Raw genomic sequence first — 25,088 nt, forward strand, 5'->3', positions numbered from 1 at the left:
TTCACTTCACTAACCATTTTGTCTTCACATTTTAATTCTCCTTGGGAAAGACAAAAAAAAATTATAACCCAAAAATGTTTAAAGATCTGGATTTTTGGCCCTTGAAAAAAAAATAATTATGAACATGAGCTTTCTGATAGTTTCAGATTATAAAGAAAGAACTGAAGCAGTTCCTGTGACAGCTGCAATTTGGAGGAACAACTACAAGATTGAACATGGCAATGATGTACATTGTTGCATTCCTTAAATATTCAACATGGAAACCCAATTAGACAGTAGTGGCCTGTTATGCACAGCTGCAGATCATCACATCCTTAATTATCTCATGTTTTTTGCAGTGGACAGTAATCCATTTAAATGTGATTATTAGGTGAGCTGTTTCGGTGAATAGGGAGGGGGAGCAGATACAGTTGGTGTTTATAAATATTTTCACTAAACTTGTTGCAGTATTGCAAGAAAAAAAGATTGCATACAAACTTTTTAAAACCTCTGGTGCAGAATATAAATAGCAACTAAAAAGACTAAACAAAATGCTACAGTAGAGGAAGAAGTCTTAGTAATGACACAGACTTCAAGTCAATTTGTGACCCCAAGGTTCACAACAATCTGATTAATTTTCATACGGAAAGGACAGAAATGTTGGTGAGGGAATATATTTATAGATAAAAGAGAAACTATTTGTCTTGGTGGATGAAAAGGGAATTGTTCTTCCTACAACTGCAGTTATATCATTTGACAATCAAGAAAACATTCTTTCCATCCTCCAACCACAATTCAAATGCCATCCACAAATTTGCCCATGACACCATGGAGGGAGATAGATCAGCTAGTTGGGTGGTGCCACAATAACAACCTTACACTCAACGTTAGCAAAATTAAGAAGCTGATTGTGGACCAGAAAGAGGAAACCAGGAGAACAAAAACTAATCCTCATTGTCGGCAGTGGAAAGGATTAAGTTCCTGGGTGTCACCATCTCTAAAGATCTGTCCTGGGGCCTCCTTGTCGAAGCAATCATGAAGAAAGCTCACCAGTAGCTATTCTTTGTGAGGAGTTTAAGGAGATTCTATAGGTCACCAAAGATTCCTGCAAATTCCAAAAGGTGTACCAAGGAGAACATTCTGACTGGTTGCATCACTGTTTGGTATGGAAGTGCCAAGGTACAGCACAAGAAAAAAACTAGAGAGTTCTGAACTCAGCCAATGCCATTATGGGCATCAGTCTCTACTCCATAGAGGACATCTACAAGAGGAGGTGTCTTAAGAAAGCAGCCTCTATCCTTAAAGCTCCTCATCACTCAGGCCATTCCCTCTTCACACTGCTCCCATCAGGAAATTTTGTCATATGTAAGTTACAATAAATTCTGATTGAAAGCGACAGGAGAATCAATTAAAATGTCCTGATCTTTAGAATTTTGTAGTGCAAGGGTATCAAGGAGTATGGCTCAAACGCGGAACCATAAATAGTTCAGCCTCAAGCTAATAGAATGGTCGATCAAACTCAAAGTTGAAACGCTTTCTCTTATCTTGTTGTTAAATTAACTTCTTAAAATTACATTTCACTAATGTGCCTTTGAACAAATGTTTCTGCTGCTCCAGTTTATAAAATGTTTTACTTCAAATATGCTAAAACTATAGCCACAAAAATTCTTTGTTTCAAAATTGAGGATCAAAAGAAAATTATAAACTAATTTAGGTCTAAAGTTAACAAAAGCTGTTCAAAAAAAAAAACTAGCCAGGTGATTATTGCGATTCTTTGTGTAAATTCTTTTTCCTGTAACACAACTCCACTGATTACATTTCTCTTTCAACATCCTTAATTATGTCACACAAATTATTTTAGAGCTTACCTGATTCTAAACATTGTCAGACAATAATTCAGTCTGTTAAACACTGCTCCCAGTATGCCACCTAAAGCATGGAAAATGCAATATTTGAATAGGCTTTTAAGAGTTATCAAGAAAGTTCACCTTACTTTGGCTTCCACAGAAATTACAAACCAAAGGTGAATGAAATGAAATACATCACGTCAATTACAATAGCAAACAGCATAGAAGAAAAAAGGTGTGCAAACTGACGATATGCCCAATCATCTGTTTTATGAACACACAATTAGTTAGCTAGCTGTGAATCTGACATTATGGTTAATTGTCAATAATATCATTGGGCTTGGAAATCAGAGTTGTCCTTAAAGTTTTATTTCTGCTTTGTATGGGGTCTTGTAATAATCTCCTGCAAGGGATAAAAATTAATTACATTATCAGACAGAGGGTTAGATTTGTGAAAAAACATTTTTCAGACTACACAAGAACACTTCTGGGGAAGGTTCTACTTTGTAGATGAATTGAAAGAGAACTAAAAATTAAGAATAGTCTTATTGCAAAATAACAAGTCTAAATAAAACACCTGAGAGATTTAACAAAAGATAGCAAAAAGTATTGGCATGACAATAATCTCAGAATTGACATATCAAAAAACCGATAAGAAAATTAAGCAGTCTGTAAAACTCATCACATGAAAGCCTAGAAGAAAAATTTGAAACTGTTCCAGCTTCTTGATATCATATAGGGAAAAGAGAATATTTATTTAGTTTTGAACACTTAAAACTTTATTAATCTTTGACCAAGTATAGAATTGAATGTAATAATCAAAAATATATTACAGGATACCATATTATGAAACTACTGCCTTGGTAAAAAGAGATGGTACATACCGATTGCACCCACACACATAAACACAGGGATTTCGTACCAGTTATATTGTACAGCCTGTTAAGAAAGTAAAATGAATTAAAATATAAGATGTAGTAGACTTCCAAGCATTTAATGTTCAAGCATTTATTGATTTAGTTTAGTCATTGAAAGAATCAAAACTTATTTTACAAAATTAAACCATAATTTTTTTTTAAACTGAGATGGTTAAATAGTCAAATCTTTTGAAGGCTTATGGTTGATGATAAGACTAAAATTTGCAATAGAAATAGAGAGTGTGACCAATAGATATTTCTTTCTTTTTCACTGTCTTCTATTAAAAGGCCCATTCTGTATGAACCATTAAAATTTCATATAATGACTATTTGAAATAACATGTTTGCCCTATACTTTCTACATCACACCAGAAAGCCAACATTACACAATTAATTTTAAGAATTCCTTGAAATTTATATCTTAACCATAATGATAAGAACGCATTGTTCTTTACAAGACAGAATTATTTTGCTAAATTCACATTAGATTAATACAGTATGAATAAAAGGACATGAACAAAGTCTTCAGGTTCATTATAGTTCAATGTAATTTAATAGCACAAATACAAGCTTTAAAACTTCAGACAAACATCGTAACTGTATTTTTAATAAATAATCCAACAATCACCATTTCTCCAAAAGTTTTATTAACTCCACCCCAAAAAAAGACATAAAACATTAGTATTAAAACTTTGGATAAGATGTTAAGTCAGTGATTTTCAACACCCCCCCCCCTCCCATTAAATTCACATTCCACCTTAAGCAATCCCTATGCCATAAGTGCTCTTGTGATTGGTAAGGGAGTGCTTAAGGCGAGAGGAAGGGAAGGTTGAGAACCACTGCTCTAGACCCAATTGTTATTGAAATATTATGCTTGAGAAAAATTGTCATAGGCCCATTTCCTTTGGAGTGATAAAACCATGCACATAACGAGTCAATTAGATACGATTAAAACAGTGGCTTTCAAACCTTTTTCTTTCCACACACGTACCACTTTAAGCAGTTTCTTACCAATCACAGAGCACTTATGGTATAGGGATTGCTTAAGGTGGAAGTGAACCGGTACGGACTTGAAGGGCCGACATGGCCTGTTTCCGTGCTGTAAATGGTTATATGGTTGTGGTTATATATGGAATGCAAGTTGGGGGGGGGGGGGGGGGGCAGTTTGAAACTACTCTACTAACTTAACAGAGACTGTGGAAATGAAGGGCGGATTAGTAATTTGGATGGCCATTTATAACAATATACCCTGTAAAAATGTATAAGACAATTTCTCTCCTGCAGACACAATAGTTAAAATAAAATGTATCTGAGTTTTTCTCGCGGATTTCCACAAATAATCTGACTTGGTCCAGCAATACTGATGCCAAGAGCCAAAAAAATGCACACCCAAACCTCTACTTGCTCAGAAGCCAAAGGAAAGTCTGAATGTTTCCAATGTCTCAGATTATTTCTTCAAGATGCACTATAGAAAACACCTTATCTGGTTGCATTACAACTTAGTAACTGCTCTGCCCAAGACCAAAACAAGCTGGAAGAGTTGAAAATGCAGCTTGGGCCATTACGCAAACCAACCACCCCCCACCAACTCAGTCCACACTTGCTGGTGCCTCTGGAGAACAGCAATGTATAAAAGGGCCCATTTCACTTTGGTCACCCTCTTCTCCAGTTACCCACTGCACTCAACAAGCAATAAGCAGATAATACATGATCAGATTGAAGGACAGATTTTTCTTCAGTTATCAGAAGCTCATAAAAAATTATTGCTACCTACCTCATCACACTCTTCACTGTACTTCTCTCTGTAACACTATAGTCTGCAATTCTGTTTTATTTTTGTACTTAAACCTGGTTTGACTTGCATGGATAGCACACAAAATTTTTCCACTGCAGCTCTGTACATACAATACTAAACAGTTCAATTTTCAAGTTAAATCATAGAAAAAATATAATTTTAGAGCTGTTCTAACTATTGTAAAGCTATTTACATCAATTCTCGCATCAAGATTCCACTGGAACTGTCTCGCATCCTAAATATAAACAATGCTTACTTGCACCAAAACTTTTGATATCATTGATTGAACTTGGATCATGGACAAAGTCTGGGAAGCAAGATTAGATTGGATAACAGTTTTCCTAATCAGCAGGGATAGGGGCACAATAGCACAAATGCCATCTTCCTATGACTCAATTCTGTGAAGAATTACAAAGAAGAATGAAAATGATTCAACTCCTTAGCAAAAATAACATTTTCCATGCTTGCTGATGGACTTTTTTTTTTAAAAAAACACATAAAACTGCACTTTATGCAGCGCATTTGTAATGAGATAAAGTTGCAAACTCACAACAATACAATCATTTATTGTTTGACCTTCTCGTACCTCACTTTGAAACTGCCCAAAATTGATCAGGCCCGGGCTTGATAGATCACCTGGATTTCCATGATAGATGCTCAGGACAAAGTTCAAGGTAAATGTTGAAATCATTGAAGCAAAGAACTGGAAAAGAATAGCAGATTTTAAGAATAAAATTAATCTTCATTAAATAAATATCATGCTCGTCAGGTGTACCATGGAACAATGGTTCTTGTGACTGCTTGTTTTTCGTGACCCAGGAGCAAACAAGCTACAAACTGAAAAATCACGGCACAAAACCTGGAGCAACAATGTTGTTTGTAAACTTGAACTGGGATTGGAGTAGCATCATTTGCATAAGACTCTACAGGGGCTCTTCAACTTGTGATGGGGTTGCGTCCAACAAACCCATATTTAACACCAACACACCGATCCATTGCCCCACAGCCCTTTATCATTCCCAACCCTGATCCCACTGGCCTGTTCTCTCCCAACAGCACTGTATCAGACCTTGCAAGCTTTCTGACTGAACTAAAAGAAGTGATTAACCAAAGAAGCGACAAAGAATTCATCTTAGAGAAATTATCAATGTTTATTGGAAAAATGAACAATACTTGCAATGACCTTACTGTGATGTATTACATGAAAGTAAATAATGACAGTCACGCGATTGTACTCTCGTAACTTCGAAAAATTGTAAGTCGGACCTTCTTAAGTAAGGGAACACCTGTATTTGTAGCCGAGTATCTGCTTCAATACAGCTCATGAACTTGGAAATAAATGCTCAGCTTCCAATCTCCTGGATTTGGTAATGTTGGGGAGCTTATAGTGACAAGGCCAAAGAGGAAATCCAGTGAAACAACAAAGGCTACTTGAACAGAGGAGCACCTATGGACTGCACTGCCATGTCATTGATGACTCAAATACAAGCAGAACCTGGGAGGAGCATTGCATTGTATATTATGATCAATGAACATTGGGAAAAAAAATGAAGTAGATGATGAGTTTATTGTCATATGCATTGTACAATGTACAAATGTACCAAATTTTTGCTTGAGGCAGTCAAACAGGTTCTTCATTAAAAGATAAATGCAAACATTAGATAATAATTATCATAATGAAGGAAAAAAAGTGACGCCACAATAGTGCAGCCAGTCCCTTTTGTGGTGTCGTAGTAGTTTTCTCAATCACCCAGAACATCCTTTCAGGACAGGATGACTGCTACCATGACGGAGACAAGGAACAAATGGGAAGGTTTAAATAGAACTGTTAATGGACAAACAGCAACTCTTGCGCAGTATCTAAGGGAGTAGTGAAGACAATCACATATCCTACAATTGCTACTGGCAACCATTAGATATTCTGCTATGTAAATATATGTTGACTTACAATGCGCCAAGTCAGCATTTGGTTCCAGAAAGAAGCCCCTTCTTCCAAGCTAAAAAGAACACCACCTACAAAATGAAATGTACATTATTTGGAGGTTGAATTTGAAAACTATTCATTATTCCATTTGTCAATGGTAGCCAAAATAATGGATTTTTTTTAATTTAAAAAAAGCAAAGTAATCAATTATAAAACAAATGTCTTCCACCACAATCTATAGGACAAAATCCCTGTTGCCCAGACTTCAAGCAACTAGCAACGTCAAGCAACCGGGGTGGGGAATTGCAGAAAATAAATGGCTAAAAAAAAAATTTTAAATTGACACTCCTCGCCACTAGTCTCTATTCACGCAACATGCAGTCTCAGGCAACCAGAAAACTTGCTTATCCAACACCTACAAATACCCATATGTCCCAGATGAAGGGTTTTACTGAATTTCTGAATAACAATTCCACCAGAAGAATTTAGACATAAATACAGCAAAGTAACAGGCCTTTTAGGCCGATGAGCCCATGCCACCCAATTACACCTAATTGACCCTCAACCACCCCCCCCCCCCCCGCCCAGAACGCTTTGAATGTTGGGAGGAAACTGGAGTCCCTGGGGAAAACCCATGCAGACTTGGGGAGAAAGCTCTTACAGACAGTGCGGGATTTGAACCCTGGTCCCAATCACCAGCTCAAAGAGCGTTGCGCTAACTGCTGTGCGAACAGTGCTGCCAGAATGTTTGACAAAAATATCTGTTCTTTTCAAGCAAGTTTCTAAAGGGTATCCAAATTATCACATTTCTCCATTGTCCACTACTTTTTCCAAAGTGCAAAAGAATTAAGAAAAAAAAGATCAATTATATAATGGCTGCTTTCGCAGTGAAAAAGAACATTCCAATTAATTGTGAATGTTCTTGTGTTTTGTGCTTGGATACATCATCGCAAACAACCGAGTTCCAATGTCCAAATGAATTTCAAAACAAGAACCTTCCAACCAGAGACAAAAAAAAAGCCATCAGCCAGAACTGGATTCCAACTCAAGTCTGAAAAGATGTGAAACTAACATGTTTCTCACCATTCCCCCCCACCCCCCCCAACCCCACAGAATATATCACGGATATCGCTGACTGTGAAATTCATTCCATTTTGAAATTTCTCACACCTCAAAGCAGGATCTCGGGTTTTCTCAAACCTTTAAAAGACAAAGCTCAATCTGCAAGAATATTATTTTTTGAAATATTAAACTTATCTACAAAAATTATATGCTCAATGTAAATGCATCACTCATGTTATCAGATTGCTGCTTACCTACTGGGGCACCAAAAGCAGCAGAAACTCCCGCTGCAGCTCCAGCGGACACAAAATCTCTTTTTTCAGTATCTCTGCGAAAATACTCAAATATCTGAAATGAAGAAACACAAAAGACTTAACTTTTTCTACATTTCTTAATGCCTTTGGTTGCCTGCTGTACATTGACAGTAAAAAATCTACTGTGGTCATAATCCTTTCAGTTAAAGTTCTTTGAACAAGTCTTTTGTTTCTAGCAATTGTTCAAACACGACACAAATTAAAAACCTCTCATGTGCTAATAAATCGTTTATCTTGATAAACGTACATCACCCAGCAAAAACTGAACTAAATTTACAATTACTTCCTCCCTTTCCCTTTTCATCAATGATTATACTTCAGAAACAAACTTTAATATTGGTTCTTCAAAAGAATAACTGTCATCGTTTTTGAAATCATGTGTGCTCACATACAGTGTCCTCCATAATATTTAGGACAAAGACATTTTTTTTTCCTTTATTTGCCCCTGTGATCCACAGTTTTAAATTTGTAATCAAAAAATTCATATGATTAAAATGCACATTGCTGATTTTATTAAAAGGGTATTTGTGTACATTTTGGTTTGACCATGTAGAAATTACATGTCCCTTCATTTCAGGGAATCATAATATTTGGGACATAGCAATGGTATATTAAAGTAGTCCTGTTTAGTACTTTGTTGCATATCCCTTGCTTGAATATGACTGCTTGAAGTCTATGATTCACAGGTGCTGAACATCTTCTCTGGTAATGCTCTGCCAGGCCTCTACTTCAGCTCTTGCTGGTTTCAGGGGTTTGTCCCCTTCCAGCATATGGAAGGCATGTTCAATTGGATTTGGATTGCATGATTGACTTGGCCATTCAGGAATTTTCCAGCTTTTAGCTCTGAAAAAACTCCTTTGTTGCTTGAGCAGTATTTTTTGGATCATTGTCAAGCACTCTCTTGAATCCCTGTTCCAATACCCGATTTACATGAGCCAGTCTCCAGCACCCCACGTGGGTCCAAAGACAGAAAGTCACCCGCAGCCTGTGTGGGTCCCTCTGCCACTCTCTGCTCCCCGAGACTGACACAGGCCAATTTTAAAACACTGTTGGCTGCTTTAACAGGCAGCTTAAAGCCTGTACAAAGGCGTCAGCATTAGGACCAGGTGGTTGAATCCTGTGTCTCCGACCTCCTGGGGCTGCACCATTTCTTGAGAAATATTACATTCAGGCATTGGCTGACCTGCAAAAGACAGTAACATGACGAACCTTGAAATCTTTCTTTAAGGTTGAAGATCTCCCCTGTGAAATGCCAGCAGCAATAACAGCGCCCGAATGAATCATTGGTCCTTCCTACAATTAAAAAATGTTATATTTTAGTTGATAGTATTTAGCGCCTTTGGAAGACTACACAAAAGAGTCTGGAAAAACAACCACCTGAAAAATCTCACAAAGATTAGCGTATACAGAGCCGTTGTCATACCCACACTCCTGTTCGGCTCCAAATCATGGGTCCTCTACCAGCATCACCTACGGCTCCTAGAACGCATCCACCAGCGTTGTCTCCGCTCCATCCTCAACATTCATTGGAGCGACTTCATCTCCAACATCAAAGTACTCGAGATGGCAGAGGCCAACAGCATCGAATCCACGCTGCTGAAGATCAAACTGCGCTGGGTAGGTCACGTCTCCAGAATGGAGGACCATCGCCTTCCCAAGATCGTGTTATATGGCGAGCTCTCCACTGGCCACTGACACAGAGGTGCACCAAAGAAGAGGTACAAGGACTGCCTAAAGAAAGCTCTTGGTGCCTGCCACATTGACCACAGCCAGTGGGCTGATCTCGCCTCAAACCGTGCATCTTGGCGCCTCACAGTTCGGCGGGCAGCAACCTCCTTTGAAGAAGACCGCAGAGCCCACCTCACTGACAAAAGGCAAAGGAGGAAAAACCCAACACCCAACCAACCAATTTTCCCTTGCAACCGCTGCAACCGTGTCTGCCTGTCCCGCATCGGACTTGTCAGCCACAAACGAGCCTGCAGCTGACGTGGACTTTACCCCCTCCATAAATCTTCGTCCGCGAAGCCAAGCCAAACAGTTTTTTTTCCCCCATCATTGGGAACTGTAACCAAATGGTTTAATTATAGAACAAAAACCTGAATTAGTTCAATGGGATCTGATTTACATGCTATTGAATCTTCTGCTGAAACACTGAGGTTTTGATCAGATTATGTGGTGCTGCCCCAGCTCAATGCCTTAATCCAGTCCATTTGACTCTGTTATCAGGTGACAAATGTGCTATAGAGAAATGGCTAGAGAATATACGAGGGACTTCATTCAAGATGGGAAGGTGATTTTAAGATGTTCATTTCAAAGGTAGAGGAAATGGATGTGGACTGCCCAGATTTGGAGAATTCATGGTCATCTATCTGTTGCAGGTTGGCCAAGGTATCAGCGAAAGATGTAATACCAAGAAAGGAGGGAAGGTGGAATGAAAGTTGGGCTTGAGGTGAGTTCCTTGGCGATAAATTCAGCTGGTGAAGTCCACCCTTGAAGATGGGATATGAGACGATACATTTCTTGTGATATTATGTGCAGATACACCAAAATTCTCGCTTGCTGCAGCCACACACGAGTCAAATATATAATAAATATGAAAGAATAAACATTCAAAGTTACAGTTGTTGCAAAAAAAAAAGCAATGTTTGAATAGTGCACAGACCTTTTGGTGGCCCCGGAGTAGTTTATGGATAGGGTAGTTTGTGTAGATTCAAGAGTGATAGATGTCATAGATGTGACATAGACCAAACATAGAAGATAAACAAGAGGTTGTTCTGGACTTGGATGGCATTTCTGAAGATGTCAAGTCTGTGTCGGCATCAATGCCCAGGTGAGATATTCTGCAACATCTCTGGGTCAAGTTCGACATAGAAACCATTGCAAGGCATTGTCCTTGGAGAAGAATTGCTGCAGACTGATTTAAATTTTATATCCAAGCAGATCTCTGAACTAAAGAATCAGGGAGTTTGCTGCAAAAACTCACCAGATTAACCAGTTTTATTTAGGGAATGTACCCTGCCTTCCTTATTTCATCTAGCCTGCTTACAATTGCAAATCCACAAATGTCTATCAACTCAAATGGTCTTGTGATGCCATTCATAGTGGTGACTCACCACCATCACTGCCTCCTCAAGATAACCAAGAATGAGCATTAAACAAAATCTTACCATTCCAGAACAGAATAAAATGAAAGTCTATGAGGAGAGGGGAAGACAAAGTTATTTCAGTACTTGCCAGTTCATAGTTAGAAACTATTAACTCAGGCTGACACTTGAACAAGATTAGATTTTCAGGAATCTACTAACAAGGTCAAGAAATGTTTGAAGGTTGGAACCAAGAGTACTTGGAGACAGAAATTAACTTTCTTGTTGAGCTAAATTTTTGAGCTGATAATAGTTCCAAATTGCTCTTCACTCCAAGATGATTCACAATAAATGCGGAATGATCCATTTAAATAATGGATTAGTCATTCATTATTTGCTTGCAGTCCAAGGACAGTCACAGGTGATTAAAGCCCAAATAATACAAGATTTTCACTCCACACACAAATTACTACCTTCGGGTGCAGCTACACCAATGCCTCGAGGAGAATGCACTGAAGCTTTCATCAGAAGTGAATAACTGCCTTTTTGTTTGCATGAAAGACTTCTTGAAAGGTAGCAGCTGAGTGCTTACAATTTTCCTGATGGTCATCACTTAGCTCGTTTCATTTAGCTTTCAGAAGGTTTTCAGTGAGCAAAGAATGTAAATGCTAATCATCGCAACCACTGCTTCCAATTTTTACAAGTTACATTTGCACTTTCAGTTTTCACTTCATTGCAATAAAAATATTAATGCAAGATCATTTGAACAAATGATTGATACTTTGGACAGACTCAGTGGGCCAAAACCTTGTTTCCTTGCTGCATCATTCACGGGTATACCATTTGCAATTCCTATGTGTCCAATGTACATTTTGCATGCATGCATTGCCAAGAACGGTCGATTGATGACCTTTCAGACTGGCTAAAATCTTCTTGCTCGGTTCCACGTTCTTCTCATTCCTCAACATTTTTTGGTCTATTGCATAACCCACATAAAAACCTGTTCCTTAATTTAATCCACCATATGAAACCAGTGAAAAATGGGTACATGAGAAATACTGTAGTAACTGCACACATCACATGACACGATCATTACTCCAGACTCTTATGTCCAAATTCCCCATCAAAGCAATGGGACAGGGTACTTATCACAGGACATTCATTACTGCCTCAATAAAAACTGAAAAGAAAATGATAACTCTTCTGAGCTTTAACTACCTACTTATATGCTTCAATGTCTGATTAAATTATTTTGCTTCAAAAGCTGTCCCTATTACCCAACAGTATCAGATAGATGTTTTTGCTGTAAGGAGGAAATGGGAACAACAGGACATGCAATTTGGGCATGTGAGAAAGTGGAAAAGTTTTGGGAAGATCTAAATCAGATATTAAATAAAATCACAAAAAGCAACATACCAAAAAATCCAGAGATCTTTCTTCTAAGTAATACAAGAAGTAAAGAATTAGGCCTCAATTTGGATGAAGCACAAAGAAGATTTATTATGATACCCTTAGCTGTAGTAAAAAAATGTGTAATGTCAACCTGGAAATCAGAAGAGAGCCTGAGAGTACAGCAATGGTATATGGAAATGAATAAATATATTCCATTGGAAAAAATAACATATAATTTAAAGAATAACGTCACAGTTTTTGAACAAATTTGGGAACCATACATGGAACACAACAGAGAAGTCCTACCGCGGACCTCCACCCCCTAAAATGACAGGATGAGAAGACGACGAAATGAACTGACCCAGTGTGTAAAAGTAGATGACACAATTTTCTTGTTTATTTTCATTGTGTGATGACATTGTTTAATGTATTGTATATGTTGAACATTTAGTGGAGGGGGTGGGAAAGAGGGAGGGAAGGGAGGGGGGGGAAAAGGGAGAAAATGACACTGTGTACATTCAAGAGGGAAATGCTTATGTGTATTTTGGTCAATATGGTTCATAGTGTGGAAAATATATATTTTTTTTTAAAAAAGCTGTCCCTATTGACTGGATATTGAAAAGCATGTAAAAATTCAATATTTGATTGCCACTGCAGTGCTTTTTCGGATGTTACAAACACAAATTATCTGTTGCTCTCACAAGCAGTTCTCAGTTTCACTTTACCTTTCCAACTGCCAATCCACCAACAACAGAGAAGATAACACCAAGCACTTTGACGACCAATGTCTGCAAAATAAGCACAACTGTGGTTCTAGTAGCAAAGATCCATGAGGACAATGGAATGGGAGCTGAACTTTACCCAAACGTAACACAGAATAGAAAAATATTTAAAAAGGTGACTCTACTCAGGTTATTCCACAATAAATACCATAATTAAAAAAGATCAAAACAAAAGCATTCAGAATTAAATATTATCAGCTCGATATTTATTTACAAAAATTGCATGTTCTAATCAGAATTGGACATTATCTAGTGCGAATAAAAGCTCTCACAACTGGAGGGAGAGCAAACACTTATTAGCTTATAACTATGGGTAGGGTTTCACAGTGGTCTTCGGAAGGATTGTGGGTTTAGGTGGGAAATCAGGGTTTTATGTGAGCAGATGAGGGCGGACCCAACCATCAGCACAACACACTACCAGTGAATCCCAGTTCGCTGTAGAAGTATAAAAGATTACCATCATTCTTTTCACTCAAGACTTTTACTTTCAAGTTGAGGATCCCAAATGCTTCTTTTGGTACAATCGTACCTGCGTTAAATCTTTCCAATCCTGCTCTCCTGCCCTTTCCCCAGTGCCCTTGTGATTTGTTCCTTTTCAAGTATGCACAGTTATGCAATCTGAAACTTTATGCCTTTCTCTCACAAATGTCTCCTGAGCTGCAGAGCATTTCCACCATTTAAAAAAAAATTATTACTTGACTTCACACTCTATGCTAGCATAGACCAATTTCAAGATTTTAAATGCTTCTTTAACAACATAATTAACTGGACATCTATTTTATTGAGAATGGTCACTTGCAAATCAGCTCTTTGGTTTACAGTGTTAGACATCCCCAATTTACTAAGACAACGATCTGTGACTACTCTTGAAAGGTGGTCATGGTTATAAAACAGATTATTCAATGGTCATGGAAATGTAACAAACTGGATTCATATCTCACTCATTTTATAGTGTTCTGAAAATTGGGATGAAAACCTTTATGGAACTGGGATGGAACAGTACTGAAGTAATTAGTGGTGCTGACTCATAGCTCCAGAGACCCAGATTTGATTCTTCACGGTCATCTGCGTGAAATCTGCACATTCACATTCTGGATTTTCCAGGTTCCTCCTACATGCGAATGATTAGCTACTTGGCTGATTAGGTGGTTAGTATAAATCTTCCATGACATAAATATGTGGCAATAGAATCAAGAGAGAGCTAGCTGATGGACTTGAGGGGGAAACCAAAACTGGATTAGTGCTTCATGGCAAGAGCAGATATGGTGGGCCAAAAATTCTGTTTCCATGCAATATAACTATGACTTCATCGAGGTTTTGCCTACCTTAAGTCGAACTACATGGGACACCTTTACTCCGTTAAGGTAACATTTTATCTGTGGAATTCCACTCCCAGCTGCTGCAGGCTAAAGCAATACATAAAACAGGCATCGTACAAAGAGTGAAACAAGAAAGTCTCCAGATACTGTAATTGTAGTTAAAACACACAGAAATACGGGTAGAACTCATCTGGTCTTGCAGTGACTACAGGAGGCAAAAATATATTTCCAACATTTCAGACCTGTGCCCTTCTTCAAGGAATAAGCAAAGAAGTGTCTTTGGAAAAATTGACTTGGAAGTTTGAATTATAAGGTTTGCAACTTCCCATTTTTAAGAATTATTATAAGGCAGCTCAATTGAAATGTATTAACGTGACGTTTGATGTAGATAAATCTCCAGCTTGGTTAAAATTGAGTAAAATAAGAGAAAATAGTAGGCAGGATTTTATTTATAAATGGAATTCAAAATTGTTAATAGGAAGTAGAGACATGCCTGTTTTGAAATATTTGCATTATGGAGTAAAATAGACTATGAAATAGGTGGAAAATTTTTGATTTCTCAAAAATGCCTTTATATAAAAAGTCTTCTTTTTCTATGGATAATCAGTTTTTAAGGATTTGGAGCAGAATGGGGATTAAGAAAATAGAAGATAGTTTTGAAGCTGCAAAATTTATTCTTCATTTGTTCAAAAGTAATGTCCCAATTAATACTTTTTTCTGTCATTATCAAGTTATGGCTTTTTTGGTTGATAAATTAGGTCCTCACTTGATATTATCTAGACAGAATGAATTAGAATTATTGATTTGTATGGGCAGTTTGAATAAGTTTATTTTGATGATGTACAAATTACTTCAAAAAGAAACTCCTAAGTTAAGAATTCATAAAATGACATTAAGATGGAAGGTTGATTTAAATAGACAAATAGATGAAAATGATTGGATGCAATTATGCAAAGAAAATATGACAAAAATTATTAGATCGGTGTAGATTGGCTCAATATAATTTTTTTGCATCAATTATACTCAACTCCTCAAAAAAAATTTTTTAATTGAATCCAATATTATTAGATTTATGCTTTAGATAGGGTCAGGAAGTCAGTTTGTTTTTGCATTCTACTTGGAAGTGTCCTAGAGTAAAACCTTTTTGGTTAGAGGTAGGAATTTTTTTTTAAAAATATTAGGGGTTAAACTCCCACAGGACCCAATGTTATTTTTGTTGGGTAATTTTAAAATGATTACACCAAAATTAAAGTTACCCATGTATCAAATTGAATTTTTATGACTTGCTTTAGCTGTTTCTCTGAAGTGCATAGTCATTACTTGGAAATCAGATACAGATTTAGGGATGGCGAGATAGAATGCTAAATTGCATAGTTGTATTCCACTTGAGAAAATAACATAATTTATGTAATAAATACCAATTGTTTGGAAAATATGGAGTCCATGCTTAATATGTTGGTTTGAAAATTTGAAGAAGCCCACCCAGTTGGTAATCCCTAGCTCCATTATTATTAGTATTGAGATTTTATGGTTTTTTTCCCCCCCACATTCTCCAAAATTTTTTTTTCTTCTTTCAATAATTTCATTCAATAATGATAAACTCAATGTATACTTTATATGTATAACATAAATCAGAAAAGGCAGTACAGGTATATCCAGCTTTATGAAACTAGAGTGCTCCTGTGAAACCTTTCGGAAGCCGAAACTACTATTGAAGGCTATTTTCGTGAAAGCGAACACCAGTTAAGAAACTGCGAATTATCGTAAAGTGAGTATTTGTATAACAGGGTATATCTGTACAGTAAAACCCTTGTAAGTCAAGCAACTGCCAGCCGCAAGCAACGGGCCAAAAAAAATGCAGAAAATAAATAAATTAAAAATTCAAAAATGTAAAATTGCCAATGCCTCACCGTTAGTTCACCAACCATGCAAAACGTAGACTCAAACAAGGAGAAAATTCACTTATCCAGCATCTAAAAATCCCCACAAGTGCTAGATACCAAGAGTTTTAGAGAGAAAATTGTTAAAAACATCAAGAAATTACATCTAAAAAATGATTTTAGTAAATCTAAGCAGTTTATAATCGAGATTTTTAATCCAGTTAATAAAGTTATTTGGAAAAACAAAGAGCCTCAAAACCTCTACAAAAGCCACTAGGATGGAGCCGATCATCACAAAGCCTGCATTCAACGACGCCCAAAGCACAAGTGAAATGGATAATCCACCATTTTCTGTAGATTTATCAATATCTACATATTCTTTAAGGAAAGCCAAGTTGCACGAAAAACATAATTAAAAAACTCCATTAATAAGTCACATGATAAAGGATACTTTGTTTAATTTGCATGTACTTTATATCCGCAAGTTTTTCTACAACAATATCTATAAAACAGGCAATCAAGCCAGTAAATATTCCAATGAGGCAACAGACAATCCATCTTTTAATTTCAAGGACATGAAAGCCCTGCAAATAAAAAGGAAAGTAGATGATCAATACGACTATTGAGAACATTTCACCCAATGACATTGAAAAATGTTTCTATTATTGTTGAAAGTGACCTAGTATAAATGTCATCACATTTCCAATGGAAACCACTGAAGCAAACATTTACCCAAGTGCATAATCAGCTAAGAGAATAATTACAAAGCAATTCCAAAAGCAGGATGAGTAAATGAGACTGTTTCACCATTCTGGTTTTAAAACTTCCCAGAATTAATCATGGATACTCAATAAAAAGGACTTTTGACCAGGCATATCTGAAGTAATACCCAACTATGGATCCTTCATCAATATCCTAGAACACATTGGTGGGAATCTCCTGATTAATACATGATACATCCATGAATCGGCACTGACGAGCACCTGGTTTTAAATCAGATAACTGATTTCTCAGAATGACCTAATGAATCAAACCTTTTTTGTATAATTCAGCATGTATCCCCATCATTTTTCATAAGCATACACAAAATTTATAAGTAACTAAGCTTTTTCAAGGGTTCAGGGCAGAAATGTCAGTAATACTTCTTTACCTCCTGTGGACAATGCATTTTTCTGTTTTTACTGTAATCACAGCACCTGCAGACTTTCAAGTTTCACTCCAATCCAATCTGATTTTGCTCCTTTAAGCATTATCCAACTACTTTAATTAATCTACTTGAGGAAAGTTGTCATTACAGTAGAAAAAATGCAGAAAAGATTCACGAGGATGTTACTGAGACTAGGAGGCTTGAGTTACAAAAGGGAGGCAGAATAGGCTGGGATTTATCTCCGTGGAACACAAGGTACTAAGGGGTGACGTTATAAACCAGGGGTGGCCAACCATGGAAACAGGCCATTTCAGCCCATGAGTGTGTACCAGGGATGTAGGTTAATTGGGCGGCACGGACTCGTGGGCCAAAATGGCCTTTTAAAAGCTAAAAAGGTTGGCCACCTCTGTTAAAGATGTACACAAAATCATGAAACACAGAAACAAGGTGGATAGTCGCAGTCTTTTTTCCCAGGTTAGGGGCATCAAAACTTAAGGGACACAGATTTAAAGTGAGAGGGGAAAGATTTAAGTGACGCACATGGCGTTTTGTTTCACACACAAGATGGTGGGTATATGGAATGAATTGCCGGGGAAGCTATTTTTGGCGGGTACTGTTGTGACATTGAAAAAACATTCAAATGGATTCTTGGATAGGAAAAATTTGGAGGAATATGGGATACGCACAGGCAAATGGGATGAGTTTGGATGGTCAACATGGGTGAAGAGCCCATTTCTGTGCTGCAAAGCTCTATGATGGATTTCTTCATATTAAAGTATGTTGAACTATGCCAGCAGGTTAATGACTTAAATTGCTGAGGTAAATTTAATAATGAGAGAGGTGCATATCTGGTAAATGATCAAACAATGAGATCAAAATGCTATTTCACTGACAAGGTTACTGTTTTCATTCTTACATTCTTCCTGAAACAACATAATTCAACTTGCCACATGCCTCTTTTATTTCACTTGGAAACCATATTTATCACCAAAATATCAAAAAAGATACAAGAAAAAAACAGTAAAGGATAAGAAAACAATGCCTACACATAAACAAGAAAAACACAAGCAACACTAAAAGCTTTACTTTTGTCCAAATCAACAGGAAATCTGCATTTTGAAACAAATAAAAGATTTCACTAAAAGTACTTACAATTTTGCTTATCCTTCTCTCTTCCTCCATAAACAACTGATTTTCACTGTTGTCATAGTCAAGGCTCTTTTTAAAAAAAATTAAAATTATTTTACTTACTGAAATGTAAATGACAAGACAAAATGCTGTTATTTTTTGAATTAAATGTCGGTATTAGCATAATTATTAAGTGGAATACGAACCAGGAACTTCAGGCTACGCATTGCAAGGTTTATGTTTGTGCAGGAAACAAGCATTTAATGTTATGCTATAGTGAATAAAAATACGATGGTCATTTATAAATATCCAAAAACAGCTGGAGAAGGCACCTTGGAACATATTCAAAGAGCAAACAAAATATTTGTCTACTTTGTGAAAGTGTCTATTCAAGCAGTAGTGTTATCTTCAATAACAAAGATCAGTGGAAATCCAAATGATAGTTTTGTACTCTTCCAGGTGCTGCTGGACTTAAAGTTGGTTAAAGCACCGTCAGCAATCTGAACGATTTTGTGGAAGGAACCATGCACGAGAACGCAAGGGCACAAGAAATAGGAATAGGACATCCAGCTCTGCCATTCAGTGTGATAGTCTGGTGATAGGCTCATCTCCACCTATCAGCCTTTTCCCCATATCCTTTAATTCCCTTACTAAGTAAAAATCTATTCAATCTTGTCTTAAATATATTTACTGAGGTCATGTCCACTTCTTCAATCGGCAGCAAATTCCACAGATTCACCAACCTCTGGGAAAAACAGTTTCTCCTCATCTCTTGTCGTAAATTTACCACCCTGAACCTTGAGACTACGTCTACTAGTTCTGGTCTCCCCTACCAATAAAAACAACTTACCTACCTCAATCTTATCTATCCCTTTTATAATTTTGTATGTTTCTTCAAGAACCCCTTTCGTTCTTCTAAATTCCAGCAAGTACAGTCCCAGATGATTCAATCTCTCCTCATAAGCCAACCCCTTCATCCCTGGAATCAACCTGGTGAAGCTCCTCTGCACAGTGTCCAAAGCCAGTACATTCTTCCTCAAGTAAGGAAACCAAAACTGCACGCAGTACTTCAGATGTGGCCTCACCAGGACCTTGTACAGTTGCAGCATAACCTTTCTGATCCTAAATTAGATCCCTCGAGCAATGAAGGCCAATGTTCCATTTGCCTTCTTGATAGTCTCCTGCACCTGCAGACCAACCTTTTGCGATTCATGGACAAACACTCCCAAGTCCTTCTGCATGAAAGCACGTTGCAATTGCTTGCAATTTTAAATCATTCTGATCTTCCATTCTTCCTTCCAAAGTGAATAAAATCACATTTGGCAACATTGTACTCCATCTGCCAGACCCTTGTCCACTCAGTTAACCTACCTATATCTCTCTGCAGACTCTCCATATCCTATGCACAATTTGCTTTTCCACTCAATTTAGTGTCATCAGCAAACTAACAAGTATTAAAGTAAATCACTTTGTAATGCAGCAGTCAATGTTGCAGGGAGTAATTAACTTCTGGAAATTATTTCATTGCACTGAAAAATAAGTCAATGAATATTGAAGTAGACAAAGCAGTACGAATCTGCTGTTTTAAAGCACAAATTGTGTTTATGATAGTATTATGAATGATCTCTGCATCATTAAAGCTCCATCTTTGATAGTCTACGATTCAAAAATAGTAGGAATTAAGTAAAATGAAATAAACTTCCTCTTTCTGACAACAGAACTGGCATTGGTAAGACATCCGAAGCACTCATATTCCTTCATTGCAGAGTACAGTGGAGTTAACAATGAGGATCTCAGCAACTTTCCATAATGCAACTGTCCTAACTTTTCTGGAGACTTGATTATGGCATGTGCTAAAGATTAATGCATAAAAAATATCAATGCTGCAGAGACCAGCCACAGGTCCCTTCAATGCTCTTGGATACCCACCACTGGGTGTCAATCATTAACCATTACTATTCTGTTTTATCCTTGCAACTGTGCCAAACACCATTTTCAAAAAAAAAATATAGATGTCAAATTCCAACAGGACTTTGCACATCTCTGCAACTATTATTCCACATGGTGCTGAAGATTTTGGATTTATATACACAATATAAATACCTGGTGTCAGTTACAATGCCCTCCCTAAGAAAAACTTAGCTTAATTTATTAAGAGCATGTAGTAATTGGGTAGCCCGATACTGCTCTCCTACATCCTCCACAAGTCCGTTTTCCAGGGCAGGAAAAAACACACACAAAATAATTCTACAACATGTTTAAGGGTACTTCTCAATTTCAGTTCCCAACACACAAGTCATGATATAAAGTGTTACAGAGTTCTGTGTTGTGTATTGACCTATGTGCTGTGTGGTTTTATGTTAAAAAGTGACAGTTTGCCTTTAAGAGCCAAGGTGAAGGTGGTCTGCTGAGAGTGAGAGGCAGACTGAGCATGTACAAAAGGTGATCTAGAAATTTCTGGACTTGGAAGACAAACCATGACTAGGTGTAGCTGTAGAATTAAAGGAAACCCAAGCACAAGTCATTGTCTAAGAGGCAGTTTGGAATGTTGGGCATTTTTTTAAAATGAAGATTCAAAAGGTAGCCAGAAGGATCTGGACCAAGCCATTTTTTTTCTCTGCAAGCAACACAAGACCACTTTGAATTTTGTGCTCTCTCTCTCTCTCTCTCTCTCTCTCTCTCTCTCTCTCTCGAAAAGATCTTTTGGCTTCAGTTTACTAAACAAACTGAATTTTGTTTACAATCTTTACTTCGATTGCAATCGAAGTTTTGTAAGTCTTATGTGTTTTGTGTCTAAATTTTTTTTCTGTGGGCTGGTTAGGAATATAACTTAGACTTTGATTATATATATTATATTTAGGCTGGGGAATTAATCAGTTTTACACTGTTATAGAAATTTGTATATTAACCAGTGAGCATTCTTATAAAAAGGTGGGGGGGGGGGATTTTGAATTAAAGTTTGGTGATTTTTTGCTGATAAAGTAATTGTTCATCTTTACCCCTGTGTGATATGCCTTCTTTGTAGTTGCTGGTTTAATCTTGTAACAAAAGTAAACATAACAAATACATTCAAAAACAGGTTTAACATTGTGGATTTTTGTCAAGGGGCAGTGAATTATACATCTAAAATCCAGAAAGCTTCAAAAACCAGCATTTTTTTTCCTGGTGCTGGTACAGTGAGGGGGGAAGAGAGAGAGAGAGACAGACAGACAGACAGACAGAGACAGACTGCAGCAGGACTTGGGCAGGCGGGGGGAGAGAGACGGCAGCGTGACTCAGGTGGGCAAGGGGGGGGAGAGACACCAGAGCAACTGGAAGGGGGTGGATACAGCAGCACAATTCGGGTGGGCTTAAATCTGGGGAAGCTGGCTTTTGTTCTGAAATTTGGAAAAATCCAAAATTTGGAACACACTGTCCCCCAAGAGTTCCGGATAAAGAATTATGTACCTGTATAACAAATGCCTTGATGTTGAGCTTGCCTCAGTGTACAAGACCTTATAAATGTGATCATCTTGGGTTTATTCCAATGAACGTGAAGATATACTAACTTTTCATTATTTCCTCTGAACCAATTGGAGCATAAAACGACAAACAATGCTAATTACCTCATACTTAAGCGAAAGCAGCTTTTCATTATGTTGAATTTCTTTGGAAACATTAGTAGTCGAAACTCCATCCTATATATATATAAAAAAAATCAGGTGTTTACCATCTGAGGTAGGACAGTTTTTAAACACCGACACTATTAATTTCCCTGTGTAGTTTCACATATTGTGGAACAAAAGTCCATTGATAGCTGCTCAGAAATACATTCTATTTGTCAAATTAAAAGTTCAAGAACCCTTAAATTAATTTCATCATTTTATATTAAACATTCAATATAAATATTTCTAAAACCATATGCAAAGTTGCAAAAATGTTAAAGTAATTACTTGATCCTGTGTTAGGTCGTCATCTAGATTCACCGTGGTCAGCCTTTCAATCCGGAAAAAGTTGGTCTGCGGAAATTTTAAAAAAGCATGCAATTTTAGATTAGCACTATTCACATGATAAATGCAGCAGTGAAACACAATTGCAGGTGATTGCACATCAGACAGTATTTAAACAAATTATTTCAGCTTCCTTTTTTAAAAATCATAATTACTCCACTTATCATAATTAAAAATTTTAATTAACAGAACCCTTAACATGCGATGCTCCCGTTGTGATCTTCTCTATATCAGAGAGGCTGGGCGGAGACTGGGAGTTCGCTTTATTCCGTACTTTGGCTCTGACCGCCACAATAGTGTGGATCATCCAGTTGTCACCCATTTCAATTCCCCATCCATTCCCTCGCTGACATGCCTGTCTATGGTCTAATGCACTGAAAGACTGAGACCATCCAAAAATTGGAGAAAAAACACCATTTCTGACTGGGCACCCTCCAACAGGACACCCCCCCTCACTTCATCCTCCTTCACCTTTCCCCAAGTCTATCTCCCTCCCTTACCCCGCCTTCTTTTAAACGGAAATAAAACATTCTCACCACTCCCTTTGATTTACTGCATCTGATGCTCCCTTTGAGGCCTTCTCTACATCTGAGATACTGGGCGCAGACAGAGACTGATTAACTGAGAATCTTCACTCTGCCCACACCAGTGGCCAACGATTTCAATTCTGCATCCCACTCCCATACTCTCATTCCTCATGTACTATCCCACTCAGACCATCCACAAATTGGAGGAACAGCACCTGATCTTCCGTTTAGGCACTCTCCAGCCTGAGGGCATTAATATAATCATTTCTGGTTTCTGCTAACTTTCCCTCCCTTCTTTCCCTCTATTCACCTAGCCATCCCTCCTCCCCTTGCTTATTGCTGTGCCCTCCCTCCACCTATTACTGCCTGCTCCTCCTCACTTGCCTCCCCCCTGCCTTTTTTTTTAAATTCAGACACCTGCTGACATTTTTCCATAACTTGATGAAGGGCAAGCCCAAAATGCTGGTTATGTATTTTTATCTTTGCTACATAAAGGACACTGATATGCTGAGTTTCTCCAGCATTGTGTTTTACTTTCCCCTTATCATATCCAATTAACACCTTTTGTTGGTCTGGACCTGGCCTAACCAGCTTTGTCTGTATTCTGAGATTTTATGTTTATGCTCACGCATTCTTATTATTCCTTAAGGAAGGGCTCAGGCTCGAAATGTTGGCAATATATCTTTAGCCACTTTCAGGTGGCCAGAATACCAGAATGTAAATCCAACTAAAATACCCAAATGCGGCTGTTGGGAGGCCACCTGAAAGCGGAAAACCCGTCCCTGAGGAGCACTTACTCAACCCACCTTGGGGAGGTATATTCTCCGCTTCTGAGCGCTCCCCCTAGGCACCTGAATGCAGCAAGGCACGAGCAGCGATTCCACCCGAAAGCGGCTTTTGTCTCCAATGGACACTGAAAAGACCGGCTGAGTTCCTCCAGCATTTCAGTGTGTTTTTACTACAATCACAGCATCTGCAGACTTTGGTGTTTCATTTAGAACAGTTAACATACGTATTTGATCAGACAGTATCCATTGAGGACTGATGATCCATCATCAATCTGCAATCTTAACTCAGTTTCTCGCTTGCAGATGCTTTCCCAACTGCTGAGTTTTCTCCATTTCCAGATTTCCAATAATAATAGTTTTTTAGTTCAGTCAGGATATCTACGTAGCCACTGGCTTACATTTCAGAGTTTAGGTCAAGCTAATTAGTGCTCACAACCCCCAAATTTATTGTGAAAATGTTTACATTTTTTTAAACTGAAGATCGAGGACCTTTGACCAAGGAAGGAAAGAGCAATCAAACCTAATGTCACACCAATCAAACTAAAGAATCCCAAACTAGGCGAAAAATACAAAGAATGAGAAATTTTTTTAAAAAGTGATTTTCACTCAAAAGGCAGTAGAAAATTGAAAGTCTCTCCAAGGAGAGAGTGGGGATTTTCAAAAATTGAGAGAATTCCACCGTAATTTGCTGATAGCATCGTGGAACAAAGACCAAAGATAGTCAAAGAGTTGCAAGTTAGAATAGAGAAGAAAATACAATTCTTTGACTGGATGCGTTGCTCCTATCTTCATTTTACATGCACCAGAGAATGTTCTAATCTATTCAAGTCAAGTACAAGTACAATCTGACGAAACAGTGTTCTCCAGCCCTTGGTGCAAAACACAGATACACAACCAGACATAGCACACAATACATAATGTGGACTACATGTGCTCCCCTAATTACGATGTTCCGACCTACTATTTTTCAAAGTTACAATGGTTTGAATCCGTACTTTCAATTTTGAATTCCGATCTGTTCCCACGTTTGCGACATATGGTACACTACTCTTTTGTGATGCTGAGTGATGGCAACATCACACAAGAGTATCGTACAGCATACTCGATTCTTCATGCCCAGTATGGTTTTAGCTGTATACATTAATGATGTTTTTCAGTATGAAAGAAAGGTTACGGGTATTCAAAATTTCTAAAAATTTACAAAATTATAAAAAA

General features: G+C 37.6%; 1 protein-coding gene across 1 annotated transcript in view; it reads right to left on the reverse strand.

Moving 5' to 3' along the window:
• clcn7 (chloride channel 7) overlaps window positions 1–25,088 on the reverse strand; it is a 69,756-nt gene that overhangs the window by 37,801 nt on the left and 6,867 nt on the right. Inside the window, exons 2-14 of the mRNA XM_069906678.1 lie at window positions 22,502–22,567; window positions 22,175–22,246; window positions 18,594–18,659; window positions 16,746–16,878; window positions 16,554–16,663; window positions 14,421–14,501; window positions 13,039–13,101; window positions 9,048–9,131; window positions 7,779–7,872; window positions 6,487–6,551; window positions 5,125–5,241; window positions 2,711–2,765; window positions 1,848–1,908 (exon numbers count right to left, since the gene is read on the reverse strand). Coding sequence (XP_069762779.1) covers window positions 1,848–1,908; window positions 2,711–2,765; window positions 5,125–5,241; window positions 6,487–6,551; window positions 7,779–7,872; window positions 9,048–9,131; window positions 13,039–13,101; window positions 14,421–14,501; window positions 16,554–16,663; window positions 16,746–16,878; window positions 18,594–18,659; window positions 22,175–22,246; window positions 22,502–22,567 — 1,067 coding nt within the window. The remainder of the gene's footprint in view (window positions 1–1,847; window positions 1,909–2,710; window positions 2,766–5,124; window positions 5,242–6,486; window positions 6,552–7,778; window positions 7,873–9,047; window positions 9,132–13,038; window positions 13,102–14,420; window positions 14,502–16,553; window positions 16,664–16,745; window positions 16,879–18,593; window positions 18,660–22,174; window positions 22,247–22,501; window positions 22,568–25,088) is intronic.

Source organism: Narcine bancroftii, chromosome 12, assembly GCF_036971445.1.
Source record: "Narcine bancroftii isolate sNarBan1 chromosome 12, sNarBan1.hap1, whole genome shotgun sequence".
NCBI classification, from domain to species: Eukaryota; Metazoa; Chordata; class Chondrichthyes; order Torpediniformes; family Narcinidae; genus Narcine; species Narcine bancroftii.